General features: G+C 41.5%; 1 protein-coding gene across 1 annotated transcript in view; it reads right to left on the minus strand.

The window, feature by feature from the left end:
* Cyp303a1 (Probable cytochrome P450 303a1) overlaps positions 1-12676 on the minus strand; it is a 30319-nt gene extending 17643 nt beyond the window's left edge. The window contains exons 1-3 of the mRNA XM_019040732.2: positions 12550-12676; positions 11762-11829; positions 253-338 (exon numbers count right to left, since the gene is read on the minus strand). Coding sequence (XP_018896277.1) covers positions 253-337 — 85 coding nt within the window. The 5' untranslated portion in view covers position 338; positions 11762-11829; positions 12550-12676. The remainder of the gene's footprint in view (positions 1-252; positions 339-11761; positions 11830-12549) is intronic.
* Positions 12677-15771: the final 3095 nt, after the last annotated feature.

Genomic DNA, 15771 nt, shown 5'->3' on the forward strand with positions numbered 1-15771 from the left:
ATGGCTGAATGTGAGTTGCAGAGATGTTCAATGTCAATGCCAAAATTAACATCGCAACAATGTTTTTGTAACGTTATAATTACGTTATCTTTGTTCATTTTGAGACGGTCGGGCCCCTCGCCCCCCCCCCCCCCCTCCTCTGAGGCCTTTAGAGCGCATTGTTAAATTTGATTATTACAGTTCCGATTTCAGATGCGCCATCCATTTCCTTCTGACCTAAAATTTGTATTTAAAAGTAAGACAGAAACTTACCAGGAGGATAGTTCTTAGGTTTCTTTGCATCCAGGTAGGCGAATAACCCGAGGATAAAACAAAACAGGATGACGGCTAACCACATCCTATTTGGAAAAAAAATCATATCAAATTAAGAGATCAACAAATGGTTTACATATAAAATAAAGGATCATTATTACAAAATTTGTAATTATGCTCCTCTTAAATAAGAATTCTTTGATAAGGGAAAAAATAATTGGTTCCACTTTTTGGCCGAAAAACGGAAAAGAGGAGGATGTGACTAGAGAAAATTGATGCATGGAATCTAATAATCTGCACCTAATTTATTTCGTTTTCTGAAATGTAGGTGATATTCCGGTTGCGACCTGAAAAACTTCCTGAATTTAAAGGTAGAATTTCAAAAGATTTCTTGTATCATGCAGACCTAAATTGAAGCCTGCATTTCAGAATTAATCTAAGTTTTGGATAGAGAAAGTTTTACTTATGACATCGCCTAAGAAATTTTTGAAACCTTTTCTGCGAAAAAGTTACAAAACATGTGAGAGCACTGCGATAAATACAAAAATTTCCGAATTAAGTTGTCACTACAAGTTTTTTATTTTTCCTTCTGCTTCTTTTTCTCTCCTATGTAAATAATGAACTTTTATACCATGAGCTGGAATTTTTGTGTAATATCACAAACCTTTCCTTTTATAACAGAAGCTTGTCAAATCCGAAGAATGATCGACATTTTTTATTCGCTCCTTTATGGGTTTAAAAACGTAGCCTCAATAACATCCGATATAATTGCCCCGTTCGAGTATTATGACACAGTGAGATATGTGCAGCCACATTGCAGTGGCGTGGCGTGAATTGCGATGTATCGATTGTTATGCCGCACAGTGGGACGAAATGGGTAAAACCTCGGACATGGGGTGTTCTCATGTTTTGCATAAAGATGTGATGAAATGTGTTCCTAAGGATCCATATTATATGAATCTAGTGTTGGTTTGATGATTTTTTCAAATGCTTTTGCTCCCTGGACTCCTGAAGTTGACATTTTCTGTAACGGCCGATTTTGCTCTGTTTTCTAAGGTCGGTTTCCATACCTGCCTCTTCGAGTGACGATAATTGACACAAATATGAATGCTTGGATCTTATTCTAGAGTGTATGAAGAACATATTTCACTATTAAAAAGTTAAATTTACTCAATTCTATACGTTGTAATGTCTGATCAAAGATGACCCCTCCGAAAATAAGAAAATAAAAGTTTGAATAGACTTTTAAAAATTTCGCCGCATTTCGCCGTCCAATCATGCATAAGGCGTGTTCCAGTGATCCCCCAGGATGAGGAATCCGTCGTATTTGGCTGCCGCCAGCTGCCGCTTTGAGAGTTACATCGATTTTTGTCCGAAAAAGTGAGGGCGGAATTCGCTGTTTCTCTACATCTTACTTGCTTATCTTGGCGTCTTAATACACTCAGTCGGATTTTCATTTTGAAACTTGATGTACTTACAGTATTTTCATCGTAGAATTCAATTTTGACCTTACTTTTGCCCATTTTTTGGCCAAAATTCATCATATGATAGGTTCGCGAACTCGCGATCGAGGCGGGGAAACAGAGCTGTTTTTGCTTTTATCATATATGATTGTTTGGCATTTTAAGGAGAAAATAAAAATGTTGAATGTTCTATCAATACCTTTGAATGAATTATTCATCATAGAAGGGGTTACATCCCCTGACCACTTCGCAGCCCAACCTCCCGAAGCGCTTGGCGCTTCAGGCGTGGTATATATAAAATCCTTTACAAAGCGTTGGAAGTGTCCCAGCTGATTCTGAGATATCGTGATTCGTGATATGAGATGGACCTATTTACCGTGCAATTTAATCTCGTTGTTAGTGTTGATCTTTAATTTTCCGTGTTTCGTGTTGTTCCCTGTTCCCTGTTTTCTGTTTGTTTAGATATAATTCCTCAAATAAGAAGAAATCAAAAGTTCTCGATCCATAGGACATCCACCGCGAGCTTTTGATTTCAGATCTTCATGAAGATAGCGGTTTCGATCTTGATGAAAGAGGGTACTACCACAATGAATTGGGGTATCACCACAATTAATTGGAATTGTCCATATCATCCAACAGTTGCGACTAAACCCCTATCTCTTTTTTTCAGTGTAGAAGGTAACGGTAATACCATATTTTTTTCATAATCGATATAGAAATATGAGCATTCATTACATTGAGAGATCACATAGTATCAATAAAAATTGCTTCCTCAATGAAAATATCACAGGAAATCAATAGTTGCAACATGAATTGTCAATCGGAACAGATAAAATCTCTGCGTAAATTTTCTTTGTGCATTCCGATCGATTATTGAATAAATCCTTCAAAAGCACGCATGCATGAGAAAAAAATAACAAAATTAAGCTCAAAAATTGGTTCTAAGATGAAAGTATGATCGTGCATCAACGATTCAACACGTATTTTTTACCAGAACGAGTTAATTCTATCTTCGAGTAACTTTTCTTTTCACATTTCTACCTGAAGTTTAAAAAAAAAAAAAAAAAAAAAAAAACCAAAGTAGTGTAATTACGTTAACATACAAACAATTCTAATGTCAAAAATGAATTCTACGTTCAAAATACCATGATTGCACCAAATTTCAACACGAAATTCCGACAAGAATGAGTAAAATTTATCTTTGAGCAACTTATCTTTTTATGTTTCCGCTGAAAGTTTGAAAACCCACAAAAATCGTGCGTTTGCGTTGACATATCAAGAAAGTAAGGTCAGAAATGAATTCTACGATCAAAATACCACAAGCCTGCGAAGTTTCAACACGAAATGTCCACAGGAACGAGTGAAATTTATCTTTGAGTAACTTATGTTTTCACGTGTCTACTGAAAGTTAAAAAGAACCCCCAAAATTATGTGTTTCCGTCAATAAATCAAGTAAAGTAATGTCAAAAATGAATTCTACGATCAAAATACCATTAGATGCCCAAGTTTCATCACGAAATGCCCATTGGAACGAGTGGAATAGTCGAAACAAGTTGGGAAGTAAGGCGATGACCGGGCATTCCTATGCTTCGCTCCACCGTGTGCCGTTCAAACCTATGGTAAAGAATCGATTATTAGTGTGTTCGCTGCGAACACCCTGTTTATCGATCCTTCTCCATAGATTCAAATGGCATAACGATCGATATATCGCAGAGCACGCCACGCCACTGGCACATTGTCAGATTAGTCTTGATTGTATATGTAGACACAGAGGATCTTGAATCCGTATAATTCAGCGATCTCAAGCACAGCATTGTATTAATAAAACGAACCTATCAAAAACTGAGCTAGCCGGGCTGAAAGCAGTCGCTATGGTGTAAGCGGACAATGACTGCATGGAGTCTGAGCTCGGACATTCATCAGGAAAGGGGCGCCCAGTTGGAAGGGGAAAACCCCCCGAAATTAAAATAAAAACAAAAAAACGTGCGTGACACACTTAGGCCGAGGCACGTAATCGTTTATAAAATTCCATACGCTTGAAGCCGCGGAGATATGGACTAAAGGGAAGGGGGGCTTAGAGGGAATTGGAGAGGGGGGGGGGGTGTATTCACCGGAAGAATTGACCATTGCATCATGGAGTAGACGTCGCCGATACCGAGCTGCCGAATTTCGAGAAAAAAATTTGGTATTTCTCCCATAGTTGTTTGATGGATAACCCCTAACCTAACACCATAGTGTCCGTGGGGTGACTGCGGGCTGATTATTGAAATTGATAGACAAAGCTATAGACAGAGAAGACAAAAGGGATATAGAGGGACCCTATAGGTGGAGGCAGGTGGTTGCAATGGACAAAGGAGGTAGGCAATAGACCGGCAACCCACGAGAGACCCTATAGTAAGTCTGTCATTTTCTCTTTTACTCTATAGGAGCCACCCATTTCAACCAATAGGATCGCTCCATACTCCCTATGTCCTCTATGTCTATAGCTTTGTCTATTGTTTTCAATAATCACCCCGCTGGTGAGCTAAGACATATCAGGTCCTGAATGTCACAAAAGGGGAGAAAAATTATACGACTATATAGTAACGTTTTTCGTTATCTATGTGCAACTCCTTCTAGGATGCCTTTTCGTAAATCCCTCTCTCGGTGGGTCTGGTCTCTGTCGTGCCCATGGTTTCCTGCTTCATTCCAGTTTATACATAATATTTGCAACTGCAAAAGCTGAAAGTATAATAACATTTCTGCTCGTTTATGACACCATAGGAGCTTAAAATACACGGATCAATCAATAATGGACTCCACCACCACCTCTCTTTGGAAAAGAGCTGTAGTATACATTTGAAGGGAACCTATAGACCCACACGGGCAGTTGGAGTGCATTCTGCCGTATGAAGAGCTATTATCTCTCGCTTAATTCAAAAACAGCTTATGCGGCTTAAATTTTCCTATGCAGATAGGTACTTTTGTGGAATGTGGATGAGCCAAAAATTATAGTTTCCTATCGCAAAATGTAGTCAAATCGCATTAAATTGTCGCGAAGTTTTACCCGACGACATAAGTAATTCTATGTTTATTAACAGAATAATGCTTCATGCGAAAATTTTTAGAGATTTTTCATTGAATCACTGAGGCAATAAACAACTAATTTTAAAAATAAATTTGCAATAATTCTTGATGACTGGAACGTGGGTGCACTGCAAGGAAATCTTAGTACTACATATTAATAGACACCTATAAGGCATGAATGAGCCCTTACTCACCCGTACTCCCACATAATAACATTTTCTACCCACGCTTATGCCCCTAATAACTGAAAATCCTGGTTTACGCAAATTCAGCACTATTCGCAACCGCCATAACCAAACGGAGGTAGCTTAACTTTTGCCTCGCCGCCAAATCTAAAAATGACAAAAATGCCCTCAGGAAAAAAATTATGATGCATTCGTCAAGATCCTGAGTAGAAGAGTTTTCGGGTGGTTTGACCGCCACTTAAGGAGTGTGCAGCAAGATGAACCCTTTTAGTTTAACTTCCGGAGTCTCAAAACGTGTAACTGATCAGACCATTTTCTGATCGGTCGATCGTCTTGGCGTGAGAACGGCACACGAGCTCCAGTTTTGGATCCGCGCTTACCTACCACGCACCTGACGAGTTGGAGATAGTGGATTTAAAGCGGGTTAATGGCATCACTGCGGAGACTGGAGAAAGTCCTCTCGGTCTGGTTTCTTGGCCCCATCCATACAGCCTCCCATCATCCTCCACACCGGCACCACGACCGCAGTAAACGCTTATCTACTTCCGAAGCTACATGTAAATTTGCACGGTTTCACAGCCTACGTGACGGCTCAACCCCCCTCCCTTCCTCTCCTCTCTCTTTCGGCGTTCGCCAATTAGTAGTGCCATCGAGTGACAATTTGCGACCGCTTCGCAGCATCTTAAGATCTCTTCACGGACCGCTAGGGCTAGCGCGCAAAGCTCACTCTTATGGACGCCAGCGGGTCCAAGTTCATTTAACCTCCCTCGAAAACGTGAGGGATTTTACTAAAACAATATAAATGAATGACAACAATGAAAGTAATGAATGATAAATATTTCAGCTTTTAATTTGCAATTCGATTTCAACATTTCAGTCAAAATATCCCAAGATAGCCTTTTCAAATTTTGCCCGCGGAAGCTCCTTGAAAACCTTTCAGAGTTAGTAAAGCTCCCGACCCCCTTCGCTTAGGTGTCATTTTGTGCCCCCCAGCCCTCTTGACAAGCTGCCCTCCTGGCACCCCTCCCCCCACGAAAAATACTACTTCTGCCCATATGCAAAGAATACTCATAGAGTACCTAGAGTCGTAATGTAAATGGGAGAGCTGGTGCCATGTTCTGCTCGACGAGGTCCGAGCCCGGTGTGCGCCGAGTTCGGGTCACTTTTTCGATGCATATTCGATCCAAAATGGCGGTGGGGAATACGTGGTGATTCCTATCTTCTTTGTTTACATCGGATGGCCGGGTACCCGTGCATCGCAAACAATTGATTATGTATCGAAAAAGTGACCCGGCGTCACACAGGAGTCTCGGAATTCGGGACCTGGAAAATGCTTAAAAGTGGCGCCAGCTCACCCACTTACATTACAACTCTATGTACTCTATGAGAATACTTCACGCACGGAACTAATCGGTCGTCAGGGTGGATCTCATTCTCGAGTCACCGGTTTTCGGTACGTCTGAGCCACGCTTTTTTTCAAGGATTTGCCATAGCCTAAATGCATGGGTACGGCAACTTAGGGGGCTGTAAGGAGGGGATAGGGACCCGGGGGGTCAGATGCGCACATGATTCGAGTGTTGCGAATAGCTGGAAGAGGCTTCCTAGTACTAGATTTTGCAATATTTGTCAAGAGACAATCACGACTAATGAGTCATGAGACGGCGAGTAGACGTGTAAGGATGTGCTGATGTACTGACTACACATGCGCACTGCATGCGCAATGAGCCTTTGTTCTGCAATACAGGATTTTTGGCTGCTAATTAAAGTTTGCCAATGCATGGAGGAGCTTAGACCCTGAGCGGAACTGGGAACTTTTTGTGAAGGGGGGCCAAGCTGGGTTACCTCATCAAGGGGGGTCTAGGGGGGCCCAAAAAACACTCAAGAAAGGGCGGTCTCCTTGCATCTGCGAGGTTTTCCTAGCTCCAAGGGAGAATTTGGGTACTTTTCCTAGCTTTGAGGAGCCTCCTCCGGGTAATTTTGAAAAATTGAATCGTCTCAGGAGCAATTTTGAGCTAATCTCACCGTAAAATTGATCCAATTCCAATTTCCAAGATGAAAGATCCGTCACTACGTAGCAAAATCCGCCATATTTCTTGAGACGGGCCAAGTACATTCCTAAAAGGCCGGCCTCCCTGCCCCGTCAATGGCTTTGCCACGACTCAAAAAAGGAGATTTTGAAACACCACAAGCGAGATACACGCTTTTGCAGTTTCAAGTCGATGTGTGAAGATAAGAATCCTATGATCTGAGTCAGTTAGGTTATAAAGTCCCCACCATCCACGGAATTTTGCGTAGCGTGAGCGCATTTTTGCGAATCGGAGCTCATTGCAGGTGCCCCTAATTGCCCGAAAGCGCGTGCACGAGGTGCGGCGCGGCACAGAATCGGTGCCCACCAATATAGGAAGAGGATCCGATGTGTTACACACATCTCCGGAACTGGTCGCGATTATGCAATGTATTACAAAGTCAACCACCAGCTGACGAGCTGACCGACCTGCTAACCAGTTTTGAGCGTTTTTTATGCTCGGTCTGATCCGGTCTCCGGTCTACAGTGCCGGCTCTGGCGGCGGAACTGGGCGAATGTTTCGACTCCGTCCCGTCTGGAGGTCGGCGCACGCGCAGTAGCCACCACACCTGCGTTGCCTTTCCTCCAGGATCCCTGAATTTCCCCTAGTTTTCTCATAAAAAGCGACACTGGGAAAGAAACTCCGGCCGCGAAAACCGTACTTACCGGCTATGTAGACATACCAACCGCGAACCGGGCTCAGAGGCCAAAAGTTACGGGCACTTCACCCCTAGCAATCGAAGCTACGGTCCGGAATTGTCGGCCTCTGGGCCCGGAACGGACAGTATGTCTGTGCAGCCCGTAACTTTTTTTTCAGTGGATGTAAACTGGCGAATTTTATTCGAGCACTTAGGATATACTGATTTGAAGCTACATTATTCACATTATTAGCCATTATTATTGGACGTATCGATTTTTTTCTTTACTTCGTGTAGTGTGTGCTCTCTGAAACGAAGCAACCCCCAAAAGCGCGCCCATTCTATACTCAGGTTGTGAAGTTTCAGGTAAATTTATAACTCCACCGATGTGCTCGTCGTGTGTCTTGAGCGACCCGCAATCTGTTTTAAAGAAACACGGCAACACAGCGTCAATCCGATGCCCCACTAGGAAGTTGGATTCGGATAGAAGTCACCGAACGATAAGCAGTGATGCCAACTAGGCTGCGACCAGCGAAAAAAAATTGATTAAAAAAATATATAAAAAATTCTTTGAACGGAGAAGTTTGCTCCATGGTTAGTTGATAAACTGGGTCAATTATGTCAGCCACAGAATCATGAGTTCTACCATAAACACTAAGTCTCTCATAGATATCAAAGATAGTATATTCAAAATACATGGGTGACGTCATCCACCGTGGAATTGCACAGGTAGTAATCGGTCGTTCTGGTCTCATCAACACGTGCCCACCGAATTTCCTAAGTTGTTTAACCTTCCTTGAGATCATGTAAAAATGATTTTTGAGATACCAAACATCTTCTTTGACGGACCACTAGATATTTGGACTGCGTTTTGTAATTTGGAACTATAAATTCTAGCCCGGTTTAAAACCAACGTATGTGCCATTAGTTTCCCCTTGCACATATGTGTTTTTCCGGAAGAGCCAGAATTTATAGTTCCAAATTGCAAAATGCAGTCCATTTGTCCCTGTACAAAAGAGAATTTGGCTATTTTCTTTTCTTCCTCTTCTTCTTCCTCTCTCTCTCTCTCCCCACCCCTTTTGGAGGAAGATGGATTCTAGTGGTTCTCTAACTACCATGGTGATGGTACATGTCTTCGTATTTCTTGACAGTGGTGAGGCGGCTGTGTAAGAGGCAGAACGACGCCGCGGAATCAAAGTTATAAGCCGATGGCCCACACGCTGACTGCCGCGCACCGCCGCACAGTGGATCGAGTCAATTAGAGAGGTCGAACATGAAATTGTTGACTAAAACGGCAAATTTAGATGTTTATATTGTCAAAATTTAAATTTAAAGAGGTGCATGCTGAAGAAAATGTCACACGCAACCCAATGGAACCGCTTTTAGAACCTCAAAGTTTTGTATAAACGAGTTGCAAGCGTTTTAAGTTTCCAAATTTTGTCCGATCTCTCGTATTGACTCGATCCACTGTGTGCCGCGCCTGAGGATGGATCTCCTGTTGGTCCAGCCGGGAAAGTTATGTAACCCTGCTCAAGGTCATGCATGAGCATGAGGCATGCCGGGTATGAGGAATGATTTGCTCTAACGCACAGCCTGAACAGACTAATATGTATAGAGACTACATCATTCGATGTATGGCCGTGTATCTTGTTCTCAAAAAGCGCTTTAAAACGACCTAAGCTGTTCGTTTGTTTTGAGTGGAACCATCGCATATCGATTGACGTAGTTACTAAATTAGATTATTCCAGCCCTGAGTCATCCCGAAATCAGCTCAAGATCCTGACTAGCGACTCCACTCCAAACTATGCCAAAGGGAACTCCTTCAACGCACGGTGAATCAATTGTTGCAAGAGAGGAAGGTATTCCAAAGAATTAAAAAAGGGTCATTTGATTTAGGGATGACCGGGAGTCGGGATAACTTTAGGACTTTTCGATAAACTACTCTTAGAGTATCGGTCCAGTGGTCATCAGCGCATTAAAGTCAAACATGCAGACGAATTAAGCCGGCCGCGTGCAGTCGTGTGGGTGGTGAGTATTGAATAACAATTCTCATAATCAGATCACGGTTCACTGTCCGCACGTTGAAGGCGCGTCCAAGTCGGTCACTTGGACGGATCGCCATCGCTTTGTCGCCATTAACGTCTTCCTCGTGTATTCCTCACATTCGCGAAGCAGAATTTCGAAATCTTACGTCCAATTAAAAGTCGAAATGAAGATCATGTAGGAGAGACAGGCCACCGTTCCCAGCTCTCCACCATCTCTGAGAGTAGACCGATAATTATTATTGTAATTGCATATGCATATATTATAGTATTAGTATAGTTATAGTATTGTATATAATTAGTTGGTGTATGCTTATACATTGTATGCGGCCTACACTGAAAACACCCCACAATGCAGTAAATGTTGTTCCTCTTAAAATAATTCTGGATTTCTTTTACTTTTTCTCGTGTGTGAAATATAAATGATAAAACTATATGAAACTTAAGATTATAATAAATTGGTCTTGTGTCAATAATGGAATATTCATTCATTGATTTTAATGATATACCACGGAAAAGTTAACGATTTTAAATTTTAAGAGTAGCGAAATTTCATGGAATTGTTTATCTTGTTCACGGGGTTGTTGCGAAAGCTTTCCGCGAGAGTGACTTTAACGCTGGGGCCGGAAAAAAGGAGAGGGTTTTTAGTGTGGAAGTGCCGTTAAGAATGGGTGATAAAAACGACATTGGATATTACCCGGAAATCGTTGGTAATAGTATACAAATTTGAAGCAAACAAATTCGCAATCGCTGAAGAGGAGCTCTAAAGGCACAACACCGTACAATGGTTTTGTTTTACGAATGTTTCATTTCAATCGTCAAGAAACAAATGTACCTACAAAAAATCTGTTTTTACGCAATTTTAGAAGCAACGTAGGTATTTTTAATTCTGCTAGTACTTTTTTAATTTTTAAACGAATGTATTCATGAATGGTTTTAAAAACAAGAAATGGGAAAAAATATTGTAAAAAATTTTGTACAAAATGTTGTTGGATGATAATATTTAAAAATACTTTTTGACAGTAAGTCAAAGCTTTATTACTTATTTTTACATATAATTCAAAACTTTTTACTTGACAATTTTAAGAAATTTTTTTTAAAATAATTAAAGTATGCATTTTAAACTTCAATGTCTTTTAATAACTTTAAAAAATTTTAATTTTCGTTTTAAAATGATCAAGATTAACTTTGGTGCATGTTAAAATCTCATTAAATGACCCGTCTCCTATAACTTTCCGAAGTCGGGTTAGATTCTTTTTAAATTTTTCTCCATTTCGAGGAAACATTTGTGAAACATTTTCTAGTTTTTAGAGATATTTTAAACATGTCTTCTAAGTGTCAGTATGCTATTGGGAATAGGATAAAGACGGACGCCTTTGCATCGAAATGGAGGCTCAAAATACCTTGCTCTGGGCGGATAATTCATGAATATACATTTCTATCGCTCGTATACCATCAAAGCTACTTCTCGGCGCTCAATTTGCCTACCTCACCATATGAAGGGGAATCACTGTACCGCATGCAATGAACTTTCCCTACTCCCAATCAAACGTTCGAGCTCGTATATAGATGAGCGGGACCTCATATCTCTCATTTGAACCTCAAAGTCTCGAAATTGAACACCCCCACCCCCCCCCCACCAGTGTGAAAGTTTACAGGCATTTTAAGAGCGTCTCTGAGGAGCCGATCTCCACTCCCTCGCCTATTCCCTGAATCTGCACAGGGATCTATGCGGGCGCATTCCCTGGAAAGTTTATCTGGGCACTCTCTACTAAAATCTACATATTTTCCTGAGAAACTTTGACTGAAAAACACGTACATACACATATTTGCTGAAATCGCTCACACTTTGAAGAATCACTGGGAACTTTCCCGTTTATGTCCGGGAATTTTCACTTTCCGATTCCCGACACTTTACCCGAGAAAAAAATCATAGTTCGACCTCTTGCGCGCCAACCACGACCAATAATTATATTGTAGGTACAATGCGACTATAATTTTCTAGGGAAAGAAAAGAGATACCCAGTATAAAGAATACGATCTGACCTACCTGTGTGATTTACTCTCACTGAAACAGAGGAAATCCTAGATTGCACTTCTCGCATTCATTCAGCAAATCTGAAAAAAGAGAGGGAAAGAGATGAATATGATGATAGTTGCATGCGAGTGAAAATGAAGAAGCGTTGAAAGTGGAGACTTAAAACTTTAAGATGTTATTGAACTTTGATACGGTTTGAAATTTTCACCCGGGAAAATCTTACGGGGATGTGCTAGAATTGTTCATCAAAATCAAATTAAAAAGTCTGAGAATCGCGCGGAGATAACATTATATTTCAGTCCTTCGGTTAAGATTACAATTGGAACATATATGCCGACATATTACGCCCTCATATTACCGTTATGCATAACGAAAAATATTTGTAGACTATGAACGGGGCTCTCTGTCCAAATGCGAAATGTGCTTTCTCTTTCAACCCCCCCCCCCCCTCCAAAAAAAAAGCAAAGTTTCTCTAGCTTTGTGAAACTCTGACCGGGAAATATGCATCGTCACATAAAACACAGTCAAAATTTGTGCAGGCGAATCAACCCCCCAGGACTTTTTACTCGAAAGCTTGTACTATCACCAGGGAAAATCATGAGTTAAAAAAAAATTTCAGGTGTTTTCGGGTGTGTTTGATGTATATTTCCACCAGAATCGTAAATTTAATGTGTTTTTCTTCACCCGAGCTCCCCCTTTCACTTTGGCCCGCAGGGGTTGACGAGCCCCTCTCCGTGGAACTGCTCACAAAAAAAACCCTCATCGAAAAACTACGACATAATGGTGACACTGAAACTTACATGGATGAGAAAACACAGGTTCACTCTCACGCGGTACAGAGATGATGGAACACGGGTATGAAACAATCTAGCGACGGTTAAATCGATGACGCACAAAAGTGTTTTTAGCCGAGCATCGTAGCAAGACTCGGGATCGTCGAATACGAAGTGATGCTGACAGATTCTGCCGGGAATTAAATCTCAACTTTCTCCTTCTATACCCCAGTCGGATACTTCCGAGTCCACGCGTTTATATAATCCCCCCTCCTCCCCCCAAGCCGGTCCCCATCGGTCCCACTGCCCCCCTTTTCGGCCCCCTCGGCTGAAACAACGTATCCGCGCAGGGTTTCCATTGGGTTCAGGCGGTTTTACGCGCTTCGCGCTGCACCAGGGAACCGTCTCATTCTCGCTGTGGTGAAACTCTTACGCGGATTCTCCCCCAAATGCCGCATTTGGAAATTCGATTACCATATCTTCGAGTACGCTTGAAGAAGGATAATTTTTTGTTCCTTTGATCGTGGATGGTCTTAAAATGACGTCATAGTTTCAAGCAACGCTAAAATTACCCAAAATTTGACTCCAACAACAGGGCTTCGATTTCCTTCTATGTATATGTAGACGGCGAAAATCATAGAGTGCGTATTTCCCTTGCAACGTTTCAAAATCTTCGATTATGTTGTTGTGTTCTCTTGGAGAGAAAACTGACCAAAATATACATTTCGACGGAGTAAGTTGGCAATCACATAACTCGGTTTGCAACGTCTCAGACTTCCTGTCATACTTTATTTTTCAAGCGGGAAACTGCTTAACGGCAATTCTTTAAAACTGCCGTGATATTTCTTCTCTGTGCGAAGGACATTCTGCAAAAACTTCAAGGAATGATGTCAATTTGTTCTCTTTTAAAAACTGTAACATTGAGGCAAAAATTTTCAGACACCGTAAGCGAGATGTGTGATTGCGGGCCTGCGCCGTCGATTTGCGATATTCTGGGAATTTTTGCTGAAAAAAATAGATAAATAAATAAAAACACGGTGGTTGGTCATTACACCTTTTACGTGCCATTCTCGGGTTTTAAATACTGTCAGCTCGGAGGAAAATTTTCTGTTGGATCGATAGGAATTCCAATTAATAATGCCTGGACGAGAATTCTTGTTCAGTCCACAGAAAAAATCCGTGTTTCAAACTGCCTCTGTTCTTTCAAAGAGTCATCGTGTCATGCCACTTTAAAGAGATTTCCGGTCGACTCTAGTATCGGTCTGGCTAGACAGTTCTTGAGGTGCTGATACATTTTCGAGATCCCCGCCAACTAACCTGAAGTCCTCATTTATGTAGATTTTTCAAGTTTTGGGGGCCCCTAGAAGAAACCTGCCAGGGCCCTCTGAGCCACTCGTCAGAATTTTCAGGGTGTTGAAGCGACCTAGCACCCTTGGCCAGACTATACCTGGTCAACTCATGAGGATTCTCAGCCGGGATCAGGGCCGGATTAAGGGAGTGGCCACATGAGCCGCGGCCCATGGCGGCAAATCTAAGGGGCGGCAAAAGTTTGCAATTTTTTAAAGTGTAGGTATAAAAAAAATCGGATTTATAAAATCAAAATTAAAACGAGAAAAGGCGACAAAATCTCTCATTTCCTGAGAGTATCGTAATTTCTAATGTTGTCGTCTCTTAGTGATACAAGAGCCAGCACCTTTCATTAATCGAGTTAAGAGAGAAACCAAACACGCAATTTGGTCTAGAACAGCGCGACTTAAAGAGAAATGATAAGGAGGACTTGAGATGAAAAGGAGAAGCCCTCGGCGCGGCGATCGGCATGTAACACATATTAGCGCCTACAAGACTGCACGAGTACTTCACGCATTCCATCAAACACAGTGCGGTCATTGCGGTCAGCGTGAAACGGATAGCGCCCACAAGAATGCATGAATACTTCACGCATTGCGCTAAACACAGTGCGGTCTTCGTGAAACGCTTAGCGCCTACAAGACTGCGTGAATACTTCACGCATTGCGTCCAACACGGTGCGGTCTGCGCGGCGCGGCGGCGGAAGTTAAAATCATTGAACCACATTTATGTTTGTTCTTTCAGAATTTGTTCGTTCATTTCCTATGAATGGATGGCATTGTCCACACAGAGATAGGTTTACGGAACTTAACTTTCGCGCAAAGTTTCGTGAACTTTTGCTAGTAGTGTTGACAGGGCTCTCCCAAAAAATGTGTTCAACACGAGTAAATGCGTCTTATGCATCCCTCCCCGGCTGGCACGTTCATTTGATGGTTTTTATCGAGTTTCAAGACGAATGAGAAGGGGGCGGCAAAATGTAGGCGGCCCATGGGCGGCAAGTAGGTGAATCCGGCCCTGGCCGGGATAGTTATCAACGGAAACAATTTTCTGAGTGGGATGAAAATGTAACTTTACGCCCTATCTTTGCACGTCTTTGGGTAAGGCCGCCTGGCTGCTCGCTTAGTACGTATGTCTTTGCTGCAGTATACTTTTTAAAGTGGGTACCTCAAAAATGGGTATAAATCTCACGTAGATTGTGATTAAGTTGAAAGTGAGTTTCACACCTCCCCGATGTGTTAATCATGATTTTTTCGTCATTCCTGCCACACACTGGTCTATTTCTCTTCTCATAACAAGATCATGCATGCTATTTTTTCATTTTATATGTATATTGCATTCTATCGTGCTTAGGAAAAACGCCGTATGAACATCCGAATGTTGCCAGATTTCTCTTCAGAAAACATTACTTTTTAAGGAAATATACGCATATTTTTCTCAGAAATTTTTAGATAGTGTAGATTAAATTGCAAATTAAACTCTCGGAAAAATTGGTAGGAAAATATCCATAAGTTTACATGAAAACTCGTATTTTATCAGATAAAATTTGGCAACGTCTGAAGATTTATGCGGCGTTTTTCCTTGGCACGGCAGCATTCTTTTATGAACTTATAAATTTTTGCAACTAAAATACTTTAGATAGGCATCGCTTGATGGACTGCATTTTGCAATTTTGAACTATAAATTCTAGCCCGGTTTAAAAACAACGTATGTGCCATTAGTTTCCCGATGCACATAAGTGTTTTTCCAGAAGAGCAAGAACTTTTACTTTCAAATTGCAAAATGCAGTCCGATTGGTCTCCTTTTCCTTCTGCGCATGGGCTAACCGACGGTTTGCTATGCATTTGCCACCCTCAACCAATCAACATACACCGAGTAATTGCCTTGACAACGAAATAACAGCTG

Source organism: Bemisia tabaci, chromosome 2, assembly GCF_918797505.1.
Source record: "Bemisia tabaci chromosome 2, PGI_BMITA_v3".
In the NCBI taxonomy this organism is placed as follows: Eukaryota; Metazoa; Arthropoda; class Insecta; order Hemiptera; family Aleyrodidae; genus Bemisia; species Bemisia tabaci.